The sequence below is a fragment of the Triturus cristatus genome, chromosome 6, assembly GCF_964204655.1.
Source record: "Triturus cristatus chromosome 6, aTriCri1.1, whole genome shotgun sequence".
NCBI classification, from domain to species: domain Eukaryota; kingdom Metazoa; phylum Chordata; class Amphibia; order Caudata; family Salamandridae; genus Triturus; species Triturus cristatus.
In genome coordinates, this window is record NC_140589.1 from 1,862,149,575 (window position 1) to 1,862,163,250 (window position 13,676).

General features: G+C 46.7%; 1 protein-coding gene across 1 annotated transcript in view; it reads right to left on the reverse strand.

Moving 5' to 3' along the window:
- The window catches only part of LOC146822222 (uncharacterized), a 563,188-nt gene that overhangs the window by 141,441 nt on the left and 408,071 nt on the right, over nt 1-13,676 (reverse strand). Inside the window, exons 18-19 of the mRNA XM_085609987.1 lie at nt 11,923-12,063; nt 8,073-8,228 (exon numbers count right to left, since the gene is read on the reverse strand). Coding sequence (XP_085466113.1) covers nt 8,073-8,228; nt 11,923-12,063 — 297 coding nt within the window. The remainder of the gene's footprint in view (nt 1-8,072; nt 8,229-11,922; nt 12,064-13,676) is intronic.

The following is a 13,676-nucleotide window of genomic DNA, read 5'->3' on the forward strand; positions in this document are numbered from 1 at the left end:
TAATAGTGTTTTTTTTCTTTACCTTCAGCAATGTTGCACAGCAGCCTCGCTGCCGCTCAGCATGGCTAAAATACATTAACAACACCATTAGCACTTCCATATATAGATAAAACCTGTAGAGAGCACTAATACCAATGGGTGTCAAGGCGCTATCGCGAAACAAAGGGAAGAGCAGAAGTCAAGCTGCCAGGAAAGGGGTACTAAGATGAGAAGAGCCAGGTTTTCATATGTTTTTTAAAGGCCATCAAAGAGTCCTCATCAGAAATATCGGAAGGTAGGGCATCCCATAGGTTGGCGGCCGCTACAGAGAATAAGTGACCACCCCATCTAGTCTTGCGGATTCTGGGGATGATACTTTTTTTTTACAATTGTGAATTGTAAAGCGTCAAGATACATGGCTTTCTGTGTGGTAGCATGCATTTGAAATTAATTTGCATCGTTCTAGAAGGTGGCTCACCCTTGGATGAATGAATGAGCTGGGGGCTGGCAACATCATATGAGGAAAAATACATGTTGGCATCGGCTCTGCTATGCAGTTGTTTTTTCAAGTTAAGAATACAAAGCACAAGTCAATGGCCCTAAAAAGTAGCTGCTTAGTAAGGTTGTCACTTTCATTCTATATTTTCTGCTGGCCTCTGGAAGTTCAATATATTTTCAATTTGCTCTAGTAAAACATAGATATTGTGTTATTTCAATGTATGAGCAGAAGGCTCTACTTAACCTACGATGCATTCACTGCTAATTCATTAATTGGGTGCAGCTTTTTGTACACCTAATCGTTAGAAAGACGAATTTTTAAATTAGGTTATGTGTAGTAATCCGGAAAACTGTATTGCAAACGAAAAATCACTGATTACCTCCTATTAAGCTTCCAAGTTGTTCAAATGTTTAATAGCAGCGTAGCCATTAACAGAAAAACGGCAATTCATCCCTTCAAAACATTAAAAGAGCATAAATCGCTACTACACTTCTCTGTTGGTTAGAGATCCTGGAGCCAGAGAAGCACGTGATACTTAGTTCAGTGGGAACTGGGAAATATTGCACAAATGCCAAAACAAAGAGGAACAAGCGATCGCGATCAAACATCAAAGCGGCCGTGCGGCCAGGAAAGTGAAAGCGCACATGCACTGTAGCTCTAGGCTGGCCTGGTAGCACTTTTTGGAGCCCTCTCAATAAGTCTCGCCAGACCAGCGCATGCGTTGGGTCAGGCGAGACCTAAAAATTAACAAGAAACAAGCATTTGCAATGCAATAGGTCTCGCATTTATAAGAGTTTGAGTTATTGGCATTGTAATATTACAATGCCTTTTATTTATGTTTTGGTTTTAAAACAAATAAAAGGCATTGTCATTTACAATGTCAGTAGCATAAACTCGCATAAAAGCAGTGTGTGGAGTGCAGCAGTGTGCGGCGTGCAGCAGTGTGCGGCGTGCAGCAGTGTGCGGCGTGCAGCAGTGTGAGGCGTGCAGCAGTGTGCGGCGAGCAGCAGTTAGCGGCGTGCAGCAGTGTGCGGCGTGCAGCAGTGTTTCGTGTAGCAGTGTGAGGCATGCAGCACTGTGACGTGCAGTGGCATGCAGCAGTGTGCGGCGTGCAGCAGTGTGCTGCGTGCAGCAGTGTGCGGCATACAGCAGTGTTTCGTGTAGCAGTGTGAGGCATGCAGCACTGTGGCGTGCAGCGGCATGCAGCAGTGTGCTGCGTGCAGCAGTGTGTTGCGTGCAGCAGTGTCGTGCAGCATGCAGCAGTGAGTAATGCAGCAGTGTGCAGCAGTGTGTGGCGTGCAGCAGTGTGCCGGTTGCATCAGTGTGTGCCGTGCAGCAGTGTGTCGCGTGCAGCAATGTTTCGTGTAGCAGCGTGTGGCGTGCAGCAGTGTGTGGCGTGCAGCAGTGTGCGGCGTGCAGCAGTGTGCGGCGTGCAGCAGTGTGTGGCAGTGTGTGGCGTGCAGCAGTGTGAGGCGTGCAGCAGTGTGTGGCGTGCAGCGGCATGCAGCAGTGTGTGGCGTGCAGCAGTGTGAGGCGTGCAGCAGTGTGAGGCATGCAGCAGTGTGAGGCGTGCAGCAGTGTGAGGCGTGCAGCAGTGTGTGGCGTGCAGCAGAGACACGTGGAGGGTGAGGAGAGACACGTGGAGGGTGAGGAGAAACACGTGTAGGGTGAGGAGAGACACGTGTGGAGGGTGAGGAGAGACACGTGTGGAGGGTGAGGAGAGACACGTGTGGAGGGTGAGGAGAGACATGTGGAGGGTGAGGAGAGACACGTGGAGGGTGAGGAGAGACACGTGGAGGGTGAGGAGAGACATGGAGGGTGAGGAGAGACACGTGGAGGGTGAGGAGACACACGTGGAGGGTGAGGAGAGACACGGAGGGTGAGGAGAGACACATGTGGAGGGTGAGGTGGAGGGTGAGGAGAGAGAGACATGTGGAGGGTGAGGAGAGATATGTGGAGGGTGAGGAGAGACACGTGGAGGGTGAGCAGAGAGACATGTGGAGGGTGAGCAGAGACACGTGTGGAGGGTGAGCAGAGACACGTGTGGAGGGTGAGGAGAGACGTGTGGAGGGTGAGGAGAGACACGTGGAGGATGAGGAGAGACACGTGTGGAGGGTGAGGAGAGACGGGGAGGGTGAGGAGAGACACGTGGAGTGTGAGGAGGGTGAGGTGGAGGGTGAGGAGAGACACGTGGAGGGTGAGGTGGAGGGTGAGGAGAAACAGAGTTGGAGGGTGAGGAGAGACGGAGGTGGAGGGTGAGGAGAGACGGAGGTGGAGGGTGAGGAGAAACGGAGGTGGAGGGTGAGGAGAGACCGAGGTGGAGGGTGAGGAGAGACGGAGGTGGAGGGTGAGGAGAGACGGAGGTGGAGGGTGAGGAGAGACCGAGGTGGAGAGTGAGGAGAGACGGAGGGTGAGGAGAGACCGAGGTGGAGGGTAAGGAGAGACCGAGGTGGAGGGTAAGGAGAGACCGAGGTGGAGGGTAAGGAGAGACCGAGTTGGAAGGGAATCAGAAGTGGCGGAGAGAGAGAGGTGGAGGGTGAGGAGAGACAGTGGTGGAGTGGGGGGAGGGTAGGATATCACTTTTACTTCCTCTCCTAGTGTAAGGTAACGCCCCCACCCCACAGGCCCTGCCGGGGCAGAGTGCAGATCACTCTTCGCATCAGCCGTCACCCGAGACCGCTCCGTACTGGTTGGTAAATAGAGGTTCACTATCTGTTGATAATGGGATTCACTTGGGGGGCTGCCTTACCTCCTCCACCCCCAGGGCCAACACTGAGAAGGCATCAGAGACCTGGTGCTGCCTATGCTGCAGTACTGCGAGAGAGAGGGATGGGGGGGCGGGCAGAGAAAGAGGAGTGGGGTTAGAGAAGGGACAGGTGGGGAGAGAAAGAGGAGAGAAGGGACAGAGACAGAAAAGGAGCAAAACAAGAATTAGAGAGAGTAAAGAGGAGAGTTGGGGAAAATAAAAACATTACGAGAGAACATGTAGCAAAGAGGTGGAGAGAGAAGATGGGAGAGAGTAAGGACGCAGCCAAGAGATAGGGCAGAGACAAAAAGAATCGAAACAATACAAAAGTATTTTCCAAACTCGTAAATAACCATGGGCCAACCAACTGATCTGCAATGAAGCATCCGAATCCGGTATATCATGACGTTAACCATGCAATAACAAGCATTGGCATAGCCAATAGGTCTCGCCTTTGGCACCTTATAAGTGTTTAGCCATGCAACACTTGATGTTGTTGCACCAAGGATATTGTGCTGCATAACTAAATACTTAAAAAGCCCCAAAAGCGAGATCTATTGGCTATGCCAATGCTTGTTTTGTTATGCCACTGCTTTACTGTGAGTGAAAGCATTTTGTTAATGCACGTATACACATCTGCCTAAAAAGAAACCAGCTTCAGGGCCAGGGCTGTTAGGCCAATCTCTACTTTCATTTCTGTTTTCATTCCATGTTTTAATTATTTATTTTTACGATGGGTATTTTGTTGCAAGCAAACGCATGCCACCTGTGCCTAGTGCCAATTTTACTTGTTATTACCTTCACAAATGTAATGCTCACTGCACGGTTGTAAAAATACAAGTTTGCCAATGTCAGACCGATTGACTTTGCCATTGCTTGTTTTAACCCGAATGTATGCCCTAATTAGGGTGACTAGTATGTCGCCTGGACAGTAGCTGCTACTCTCAGCTTAGTGTTCGTGCTGAGAGGCGTTCAGAGGAAGAGCTAATGAGTCTAGAATGGTAACCGGCTAAAGTGCTTCTGTACTCTTTCGCAAAGGTACAGGCCTCCATCAGCACTACGCTCCGCGGGACAGATTCAGCCTGTGGTGTGTTGGGTACCTTGAGAGTGCATCTGTATAAACATCTGAGAGCTACCTATGCTCTTATCACATTTCTCTGATTCACTACACGTTCCACCTCCGAGTTGGAGCATATAAGTTTACATGTGAAACTTCTACACTAAACACTCACACATTCGGATCACAGCTTCCTGTGAAAATGAACATTTATGGATCTTTTCTGCTCTACTAGTTTTATGAATAAGAAAACAAAAAGAGAAAGACAAAATAACGAACATTTCAATTAAAAGTCCGCCATTTGGATTTGCCAAGTTATGCGTTCTTAATACCACCATACAAAGCCCGCTCATAAAGATCTTAGTATCAGATACAGAAATCGTTTAGGTGTACAATGTATGTGGTGCGACTGCAAAGAATAAGGGGGCCCCACGCTCCTGACATAGTCAGGAGTTCTGAGCCCAGAGTCCCGCCGCCCGTGAACTGTGCCAGAGGGGGCCCCCTGGAGATTGCCCCTTCCCCCGCACTGCGGGTGCTATTTTTGAGCGACTGCTGGGGTCAATAAAATGAGCGGTATTGAATTGGCTCAGACGAAAATGTACAAGTTTGCCTATGGTTAAAAATAAAGCGATTACATTTAAAAAACAAGCAAAAGTGAAGTGAAACTGATCGCGATCATGAATAAAGGGGGGCAGGAAGAAGGGGAAAATGAAACTGACGAGTGGGAGAAGGGGGGGTAGGGGAGGGGAGTCATGCGAAATAAAGCGATTACATTTTAAAAACAAGAGCGTGGATCTGGTTAGGGGGCATCCCAACTGTGCGCCTTCCTGCTCCCACCAGGAGGGTAGGCTGTAGGCTAAGCAAATCACGTATTTGGCGATTTGCTTAGGTATTTAAATGGTTGATTCTGACTTTTAGTTGCATGGTGTGAGTCCTACTCTCCGCCCAGACAAACTGGCTGCTGCAACAAAGCGAGCATTAATAAAACTACGTGTACCTTATATATTCCACTGAGACTGTTTGAGAGCTACATGCATATCGCACCTTTTCATACATCCTGTAGATCGCAGTAAGGTTCAATACCTAAACAACGTTTTGTGCCTTGTCTTGGTTTGTGTGATGTGCACAGTAAATATTTGCGGCCGATTTTAAGAACCTTCCTACAATAAAATAAGATACATAGGCGCACTTTAACCTGCAAACCAACAGCATCATTCGGAATTTAACAAAGTTCCTGGGTAACCGATATTGACTTCAAACTGCGGACGGTCGCACGCAAGAAATCGTAGTCTCGACCAATTAGGTCACCACTGTTTATAAAATGGTGTCCATCAGGCCTTAGGGCAAGGCTTATGGTTACATTTTAGCGTTTTATGTGCTTTTGCTTATATATTTTTTGTGATTGTATAATGAAAGTTGTATATGTTAATTTTAAGCGATTTTTATAATTGTAATGAATTTTAAATCTACACCATATTACTACTACTACTGTATCAAGATAAACCAAGTAGGTGCGAACATTAGATTGTAAGGATGAAAGGGTTGGTTAGGTGTGGCCCAAAGAAGAATTAGAGGGTAAAGTGAAAGTAATCATTTCGTGGGCGCTTTGATGTTCGCAGTGGCCGCGCGGCTCACTGAGAACATCAAAGCGCCCGCGAAATGTACACGCAGGCTGCCAAATGGTGCGCACGCCCGGCGCACATGCACTGTAGTTGGGGGCCTGAAAAGCACTCGTTTGCAATTCCAAATCCCCGTTTTCTATAGCTCTCACCAGAGCAGCGCTAAAGCGCTGGCTCAGGCGAGACCTAAAAAATAAATGTAAAAAAAAAAAAAACCACCCAAAAACACTTATACACCATGTTGACCCTTTTCCATGCAACGTATTCTAAAACGCCATTCTCATTTATACATTCACAGCAAACCTGTTCACAAGAGTGACAGAAAATGTGGTATTAGTGTTACATTTTTGTTTACATCCATACCCGCTCACTTATGCAATTAAAGGATTCATGACCACACGGTTAAACAAAACGTACTGATTGGCCTTGCCGTGAAGGAGAAACACGTGTTGACACACACTCCCGATCTGTGAAACGTTCACCCCACTTTCTCGAAATTGAAACCAGTGCATGTGTCCGACGAACTTCCTGCCGCTTATCTGAATGCACTAGTGGAGGAAGATAGTCGCCATCTTGCAACAACACAATTAAAGGGACGCATGTCTGTTTCTCCCCACCGCCACATGTCTCTGAGTCTTACTGTCTCATGCGAGATCTCCCTCTAGGAGACAGCTGACACCGACTCTTCCCCTGAGACAGTACGGGAGATGCGTGTGTATGCATAGTGTGTGTGTCTATATGTATATATCTGTGTGTGTATGCATGTGTGTGTGTTTGTATATGTTTGTGTATGCATGTGTGTGTTGGTGTGCAAGTATGGGTGTGTCATTGTGTTCATTTGTCTTCATGGATGTATACACATATGTTTGTGTGTATACCTATGTCTGTGTATGCATGTTTGTGTGTATGTATATGTGTTTGAGTATGTTGGTGTGCGTGCTTGTTTATATGTGTATGTGGGGTTGGTGTGTTGGTGTGCATGTATATGCATATGTTTATGCATGTTTGTGTGTGTTTGTATATGTTCATATAAGTGTGTAAATGCATGTGTGTGTTTGTATGTGTGCATAGTTGTGTATGCATGTGATCAGAGGGAAGAGTGCACTTGAGGGCAAAGAGGAAAACATACAGGGAAGAGAATGTGAGGGCAGAGAGAAAAATACAGAGGGAAAAGCATGTGAGGGCAGAGAGAAAAATAGAGAGGGAAGAGTCCATGTGAGGGAGGAGAGAAAAATAGAGAGTGAAGAGCTCATGTGAGAGCAAAGCGAAAAATACAGAGGGTAGGGCGCATGTTAGACCGGAGATAAAAACATAGAGGGAAGAGAGCATGTGAGAGCAGAGAGAAAAATATAGAGAGAAAAACACATGCGAGGGCAGCGAAAAAAATACAGAGCGAAGAGCACATGTGAGAGCATAGAGAAAAAATGCAGAGGGAAGAGTACATGTGAGGGAAGAGAGACAAATACAGAGGGAATAACATGTGTGAGGAAAGAGAGAAAAATGGAGAGGGAAAAGCACATGTGAGGGCAGAGTGAAAATACTGAGGGAATAGCACATGTGAGACCAGAGAGAAAAACATAGGGGGAAGAGCATATGTGAGGACAAAGAGAACAAGTACAGGATATGCGAAGCGGAAGTGATCGCGTTTGCGATCAAACATCAAAGCGGCGAAAGTGAAAGTAATCGAGCAGAGCATCAAAGGGCTGGGTGAGAAGGGAGGAGGGAATGCAAGGGTCAAAGCGGCTAAAGTGAAAGTAATCGAGCAGAGCATCAAAGGGCTGGGTGAGAAGGGAGGGGGGAATGCAAGGAGCAGAGGAGCAGATGTGCACGTGCACGCCATCGTGCACTCAAGCCCTAGGCCAGCAAAACCATGTGGGTAGCACTTTTGAAAGCCCACTTACAAAATGTCTCAAAGAGACAGCTTTCGCTGTCTCAGAGAGACCTAAAAAGGACAGGTAAATACAGAGACATGCGGATAAAGTCTGCATGTTATGCCTCATTTCAGGGCCTCCCCCGTTAATGCCAAATGCCAGAGTACCATGTGTTTCCGGATGTGATAACCTGCACTTTCCTCTTTGGGACTCCCGTCCTCGCGGCCTAGGGGCTCGGCTCAGGATCTCCCTGGCGACAGTGCGTGCTCGCGTGGGTTCCATAGCTGGTACTGCTCAGTACCTTGCAAGGGCTCCTTGCACTGCAGCCGGCAGCCGTATTCACAGCACTTCTCCTCTCCCGGGCACTGCTGGTCTGTGGAGCACGCATTCGTGGGTGGGCTATGGAAGTCACCACACGTCGGGTAGGTGGGAGGCAGTGGGCACGATCCCTTCTTTTCTGCAGATTAAAAAGCAGAGAACAATTTCTTAGAATAGGGTGAGGGATTCAAGAGGAAAGTAATGAAGAGCTCAAGCAACCACAGCATGGAAACATATTTTACAAAATGCCATTAAATATTTTTAATTCGCTGTGCACAAATCAGTTCAAACGCAAAGAGTAGGAGAAACAGAAGTTAGTTTTGGAAAATCATTCACTAACCTTTTTTTTATTTTTATTATTATTTTGTAGAGTGTAGAGTTATATTGCGCGAACTCGACGAGAAAGTATTGTAGTGCTTTACATGAGCACAATCTTTAAATCTCCCTCTAGATTTGAAGCACAACAACATCACTTCAAACTTCTGTATTTTCCAGAAAAGAAATTTCCATATTTACTTCAAATATTATTTGATCTGTTGCTTTGATTTTACATGTAGAAATATTATTTTTTCCAATAACCAACAAATTCCAGTTTCTTGGAACAGTCACTCATGCTGCTGTTGTGATAACAGAACAGTGGAGGGTGGTAATTTTAGGAGGAAGGGGGAGGGACGGGACATACACGCACACATACAAACTCACTCACACCCATGCATTCACACACGTGCGCACATACACACGTCCATTCACAACAATCATTACCAAATATTACACGCACGCACCCACCAAACAATAATCTTTAAAAAGATCACACTTACCTGAAGCTCTGCTTCGGAAGTCCCAGGAGGGTTGGGACTGCTGCCTTCTCTCATTGGTTGAACTTAGGTCAGTCAATGACGAAAGGCAGCACTCCCAATCCTCAGAAGTCCCAGGAGTGTTTGGACTGTGGCCTTTCCTCATTGGTTGACCTAAGGTGGAAGACAGCAGTCCCAAACTCATCACAGAGTGGGATGGGGTCAGTGATATTGCTGACCCCACCACAACTGTGACTAAGTGTCACGGATTGGCACTCGGCCCTGGGCGCTTCAGGGCTTAAACTGGAAGCTCCCAGGTCCAAGGCATTGAGTGACTCTACCCCTCGTCACCAAGAAGGAGGGCTTCAGGAACCGTTACTGAGCTGAGGAGGTCACACCCACAGGAGCTGTGACATCCTCAGCCCAGCAAAGTTCAGCTCAGGCAGCCAGGAGCCTGTACATTTAGTGCATGTTTAACACCTGGCTGCCTGACCTGAAAATGAAGAGTGTCTGTCAGGCCGACCTTTGTTCAGCCAGATCGACACTGTTCTTTAGGGGCAAAAGGTCAGGGGGGCGTGGCCCCTCAGCTCCTATCAATCAATCAATGAAGTGACTTGTAAAGCGCGACTACTCACCTGTAAGGGTCTCAAAGTGCTGGGGGGGTGAGGGGGACTGCTGATCCATTGAAGGCACTGTGGTTCAGTCGAAGAGCCAGGTCTTGAGGTCCTTCCTGAATTGAGGCCGTGAGGGTCATTGCCTGAGGTGGTGAGGCAGGGTATTCCAGGTCTTTGCTGTGAGGTAGGGGAAGGGTCTTCCTACAGCAGTGGTTTTGCAGTTACTTGGGACAGTGGCCAGGACCAGTTGGGCGGAACGAAGGTCTCTGGTCGGTGCGTGGAATACAAGGCGGTTGTTGAGGTACACAGGTCCCACGTCATGTAGGGCTTTGTAGGCATGTGTGAGGAGCTTGAAGGTGATTCTTTTGTTGACTGTGACCCAGTGGAGTTCTTTCAGGTGGCCAGTGATGTGGCTGCTGCAGGGGATATTGAGGATGAGTCTGGCTGTGCATTCTGAATGTTCTGCAGTTTCTTGAGGAGTTTCTGGGTGATGCTGGCGTAGAGTGTGTTGTCGTAGTCAAGTCTGCTGCTGAGGAGTGCGTGGGTGATCATCTTTCTGGACTCCGCAGAGATCCACTTGAAGATCTTTTGGAGCAGGCATAGTGTATGGAAGCAAGATGATGAGACAGCATGGATCAGGCGGTTCATGGTGAGCGAGGAGTTCAGGATGATGCAGAAGTTTCGTGCATGGTCTGTGGGGTTCAAGATCTGTGGGCCACCAGGAGTCATCTCAGGCAAAGGGAGTGGAGCTGAGGAGGAGGACTTCGGTCTTCTCTGAGTTGAGCTTGAGGCAGCTGTCCTTCATCCAGGTGGCGAAGGCCTTCATCCCACTGTGGAAGCTGGTGACTGTGGGTTCATTAGTGAGAGAGAGGATCTGCTGGGCGTTATTTGTAATAACATGTTTTGAAACTAAAGATTATTCCAGAGAAGTATTCTATTAATTTAAGTCATATATCAGAAGGAAGTGGCTATTTATCCGTCCGCTGCCAAATAGGACATAATATCTTATTTACCAGGCAACTTGCAAAATAGTACATAATCACTGCTGTTGAGCCAGCCACCGCCTAAATAGGAGAGATGATGTACACTTTGACTGGAGGATGGATAAACAGCGGAGGGGCTGGATGTATCAATATTAAGAATAGCGATTGCCTAACTGACATTGCCTGATTGCGATTTGCAGACAATCACTATTCCTAATGTATGAAACTCATAGAATTTCATTTAGCGATTCCTAGGGTGTAGCAAATTGACCTACCTCATGAATATTAATTAAACCACAGGGATGGTGGCCTGCTGGAATCAGCAGTCCAGAATTTCTGTGATTGCTTTTAAATAAAGTGATTACTTTTTTTCAAATGCAACCAATTCCTCAGATTGAAATAAACAAGTTGGATCAGGAACACCAGGAGACCTGGAGGACTAGTAGGACTAGGATGGGGGGGGGGGAGGACCTGGAGACTGGGAGGATTAGTGAAAACAAGGTCAATGGGGCCAGCACAAAAGACTCGATACATAGGAACCAAACAGAGATGTACCAGGACTAAGACCAGGACTACATGGGCCAGAACAACCATGAGCAGGTGGACTAGGAACAGATAAACCAGAGGAGCAGGACAAGGATGGCTGAGGATCAGAATTTGCATGAGGGGGTGAAAAGGTCCAGTACCCAGAGTCGGTGAAACATGAGACCCAAGGTACAAAGGCCTAGTTGCAGCAGTACATGGGAATGATGATCAGAAAGACCAAGAAGTACAGGGTCCGTACATTGTAAAGTTAGCTGCAGACCTAGCAAGGAGCAGAAGGACTAGGGCCAGGAGGATCATAACCAGATTGGAGAGGACTACAAAGATCAGGCCATGGAGGGCACTGGTCAGTAGTACCAGGAAACCTGGATAAGGAAGATAGGGACTAATTACGGCCAGGTAGACCAGGAACAAAACAACCAGGCTCCCGAGGACCTGAACAAGGACAACCTGGATCAAGAGAGCCAAGATCAATGGCTGCAGTACCAGTAGGACTAAAAAGACAAGTAAAATATAATTCTAGGTTTTGTGTCGCCCCTTGCACGAGGCAAGGGCGATGTAAAATCATAATAGATATTCCTCCTTGTTGATAACATTTGGGGATACACTCAAGCAGTTTCTTTTCTAATATATTATCAGACACAAGAAAGCATGAAACATTCACTTAGAGTTACTCTGAATGCATCACCTACTGAATGTTGTCCTTTAAGTGAAATGATTATCACAGTCTTCAATTATTTATGTAGGTGTGTTTTATTACATTTTCATACAGTTTGACTCTTGTAGAGCAGGCCAGGAGTCCTTGTTTTATGCTCAGTACTATAGCTAATGATTTGTAAACAGCCTGATTAAGTCTTACTTCATACTGGGACCCTCCTTTGAATTACCACAGCTCCTACCTATCACAGGGTCCTCACAGGGTAAAACACAGTGCGAGTCACAGCAGCGCTCGTATCCATAGCAGTCGGTGTCGTCCTCACATGTGTCCCACCACGGTCGTTTACAAAGTGCATCCTTTTTGGGACATCCAAATGTTTTTGCTGTAACATAGTAAAATAAATCACAATATAACAAAATACTTGGCTCATTTGTATTGTCTCACGTAGGGTAGGAATAAAACATTGTTTTTTTAAACATAAACACTTCTAGGTAGACATAAAAACAAGATGCTGTCAAATATACACATTTCAGAGTCTTTCAGTGAGATCTCCCGAACAATTCACCCCCAGGTTAATGTGGAGAGAGCTAAGAACAGTCACCATGCAAAGCATCCTTGGATCTGTTTGGCCCTCTAGTGCTACCTGTGAGGCCTTGCAGCCCTCAACCTTGTCTGTTGTGATGCTGGCTGAGACTGAGTGTGTTGTTTGAAAAGTGTATGGAGGTAGGATGATCTATAGTTGCAGACTGTGGTCATGTGTGAGGTTCTAGGTGCTATTTGTTTAGTTTGACATTTTATGGAAGGAGTGTGAGTTGCAGAAAGGCACAATCTTCTGTGCCGTCATCCGGTACATTAATTCGACCTCCACCTGGTACTACTAGGGTAGCTGTCTATTAATAAGGAAAGTCGCAGTAAAAGCCATCCCAGAGATCATTGAGTTTTCCAAGGTTGCCTTCAAATAGGTGGGCTAGGGCTTCCTACTTGACCAAGCTATAAGTTGGGCCAAGAGAGGCAGAGCTGAGTTACCCAGCAGAGGCTGAGAACTCTAGGGTGGTTATGACAATTCTAGAGGCAGATAGGAAGGGGCTGCTGGGCTGTTCAGCAGATGAAGCAGCCACAGTTGGGCGGACACTGTGACGCAAAGGTGAAGGCGCTTAGACAGCCATGTTAGATAACGTTTACTTTTATCATAGAAATATGAGACCAAATTACGACTACCATCTGTTACACGGTGGTGTATGGGATGGAATAAAAGCCTAGAGGACCTATCTAAGGATTGGATATGATCATTCAGACTTCAGGAGTCTTGCATGAATCGGGAGCAGTAGCGTATCTATGCCAGATGTGAGGATGATCCTAACGAGGCTCTTTGTAGAAAGGAAAATATTAAGGGGCAGATTTACTTGGTTTGATGCACCTCAACACAGCAGCCAAAGTTGCTGCGCTGCATCATGTCAAACAATGAGAGAAAAACAGCAGCATATCTGCTAAGATATCTGCTGGTTTTCTCTTCCCCAGTAGTGGTGTGAGATTAGAGATGATGTGGCCTAACGGCTAGAGCGGTCGACATCAAACCTGGGGAACCGGGTTCGAGTGTCGGCATGGACGCTCTACATCTTGTGATTGTGGGCAAATCACTTAATCTCCCCGTGTCTAACAAAAGAATGAATATGTCCGTCTGTAATCCAACTGGTGATTGTGTAAAGCGCTCTGATAATTGTGGGGTGAGTTTCCACTACATAAAATTCCCCACCCCCCAAAAAAAAAATGGATAAGAGGCAAATCACAGATTCTTGCATAACAGTTACGGGTGCGTGTGTTTCATCAATCACAGGTTTTGTTCTGGAAGTAAACCCTTCCAGTACAAAAGCTGTGCTTTAATAGCTTTCATACTTTGCATGTTCATTGTACAGTGCAGCACACTTACAAAGGTGGAATAATGTGGAGAATTCTAAAATTGCTGCACAGTTACTGCTGCCTCAAGAAAGTGTCCCT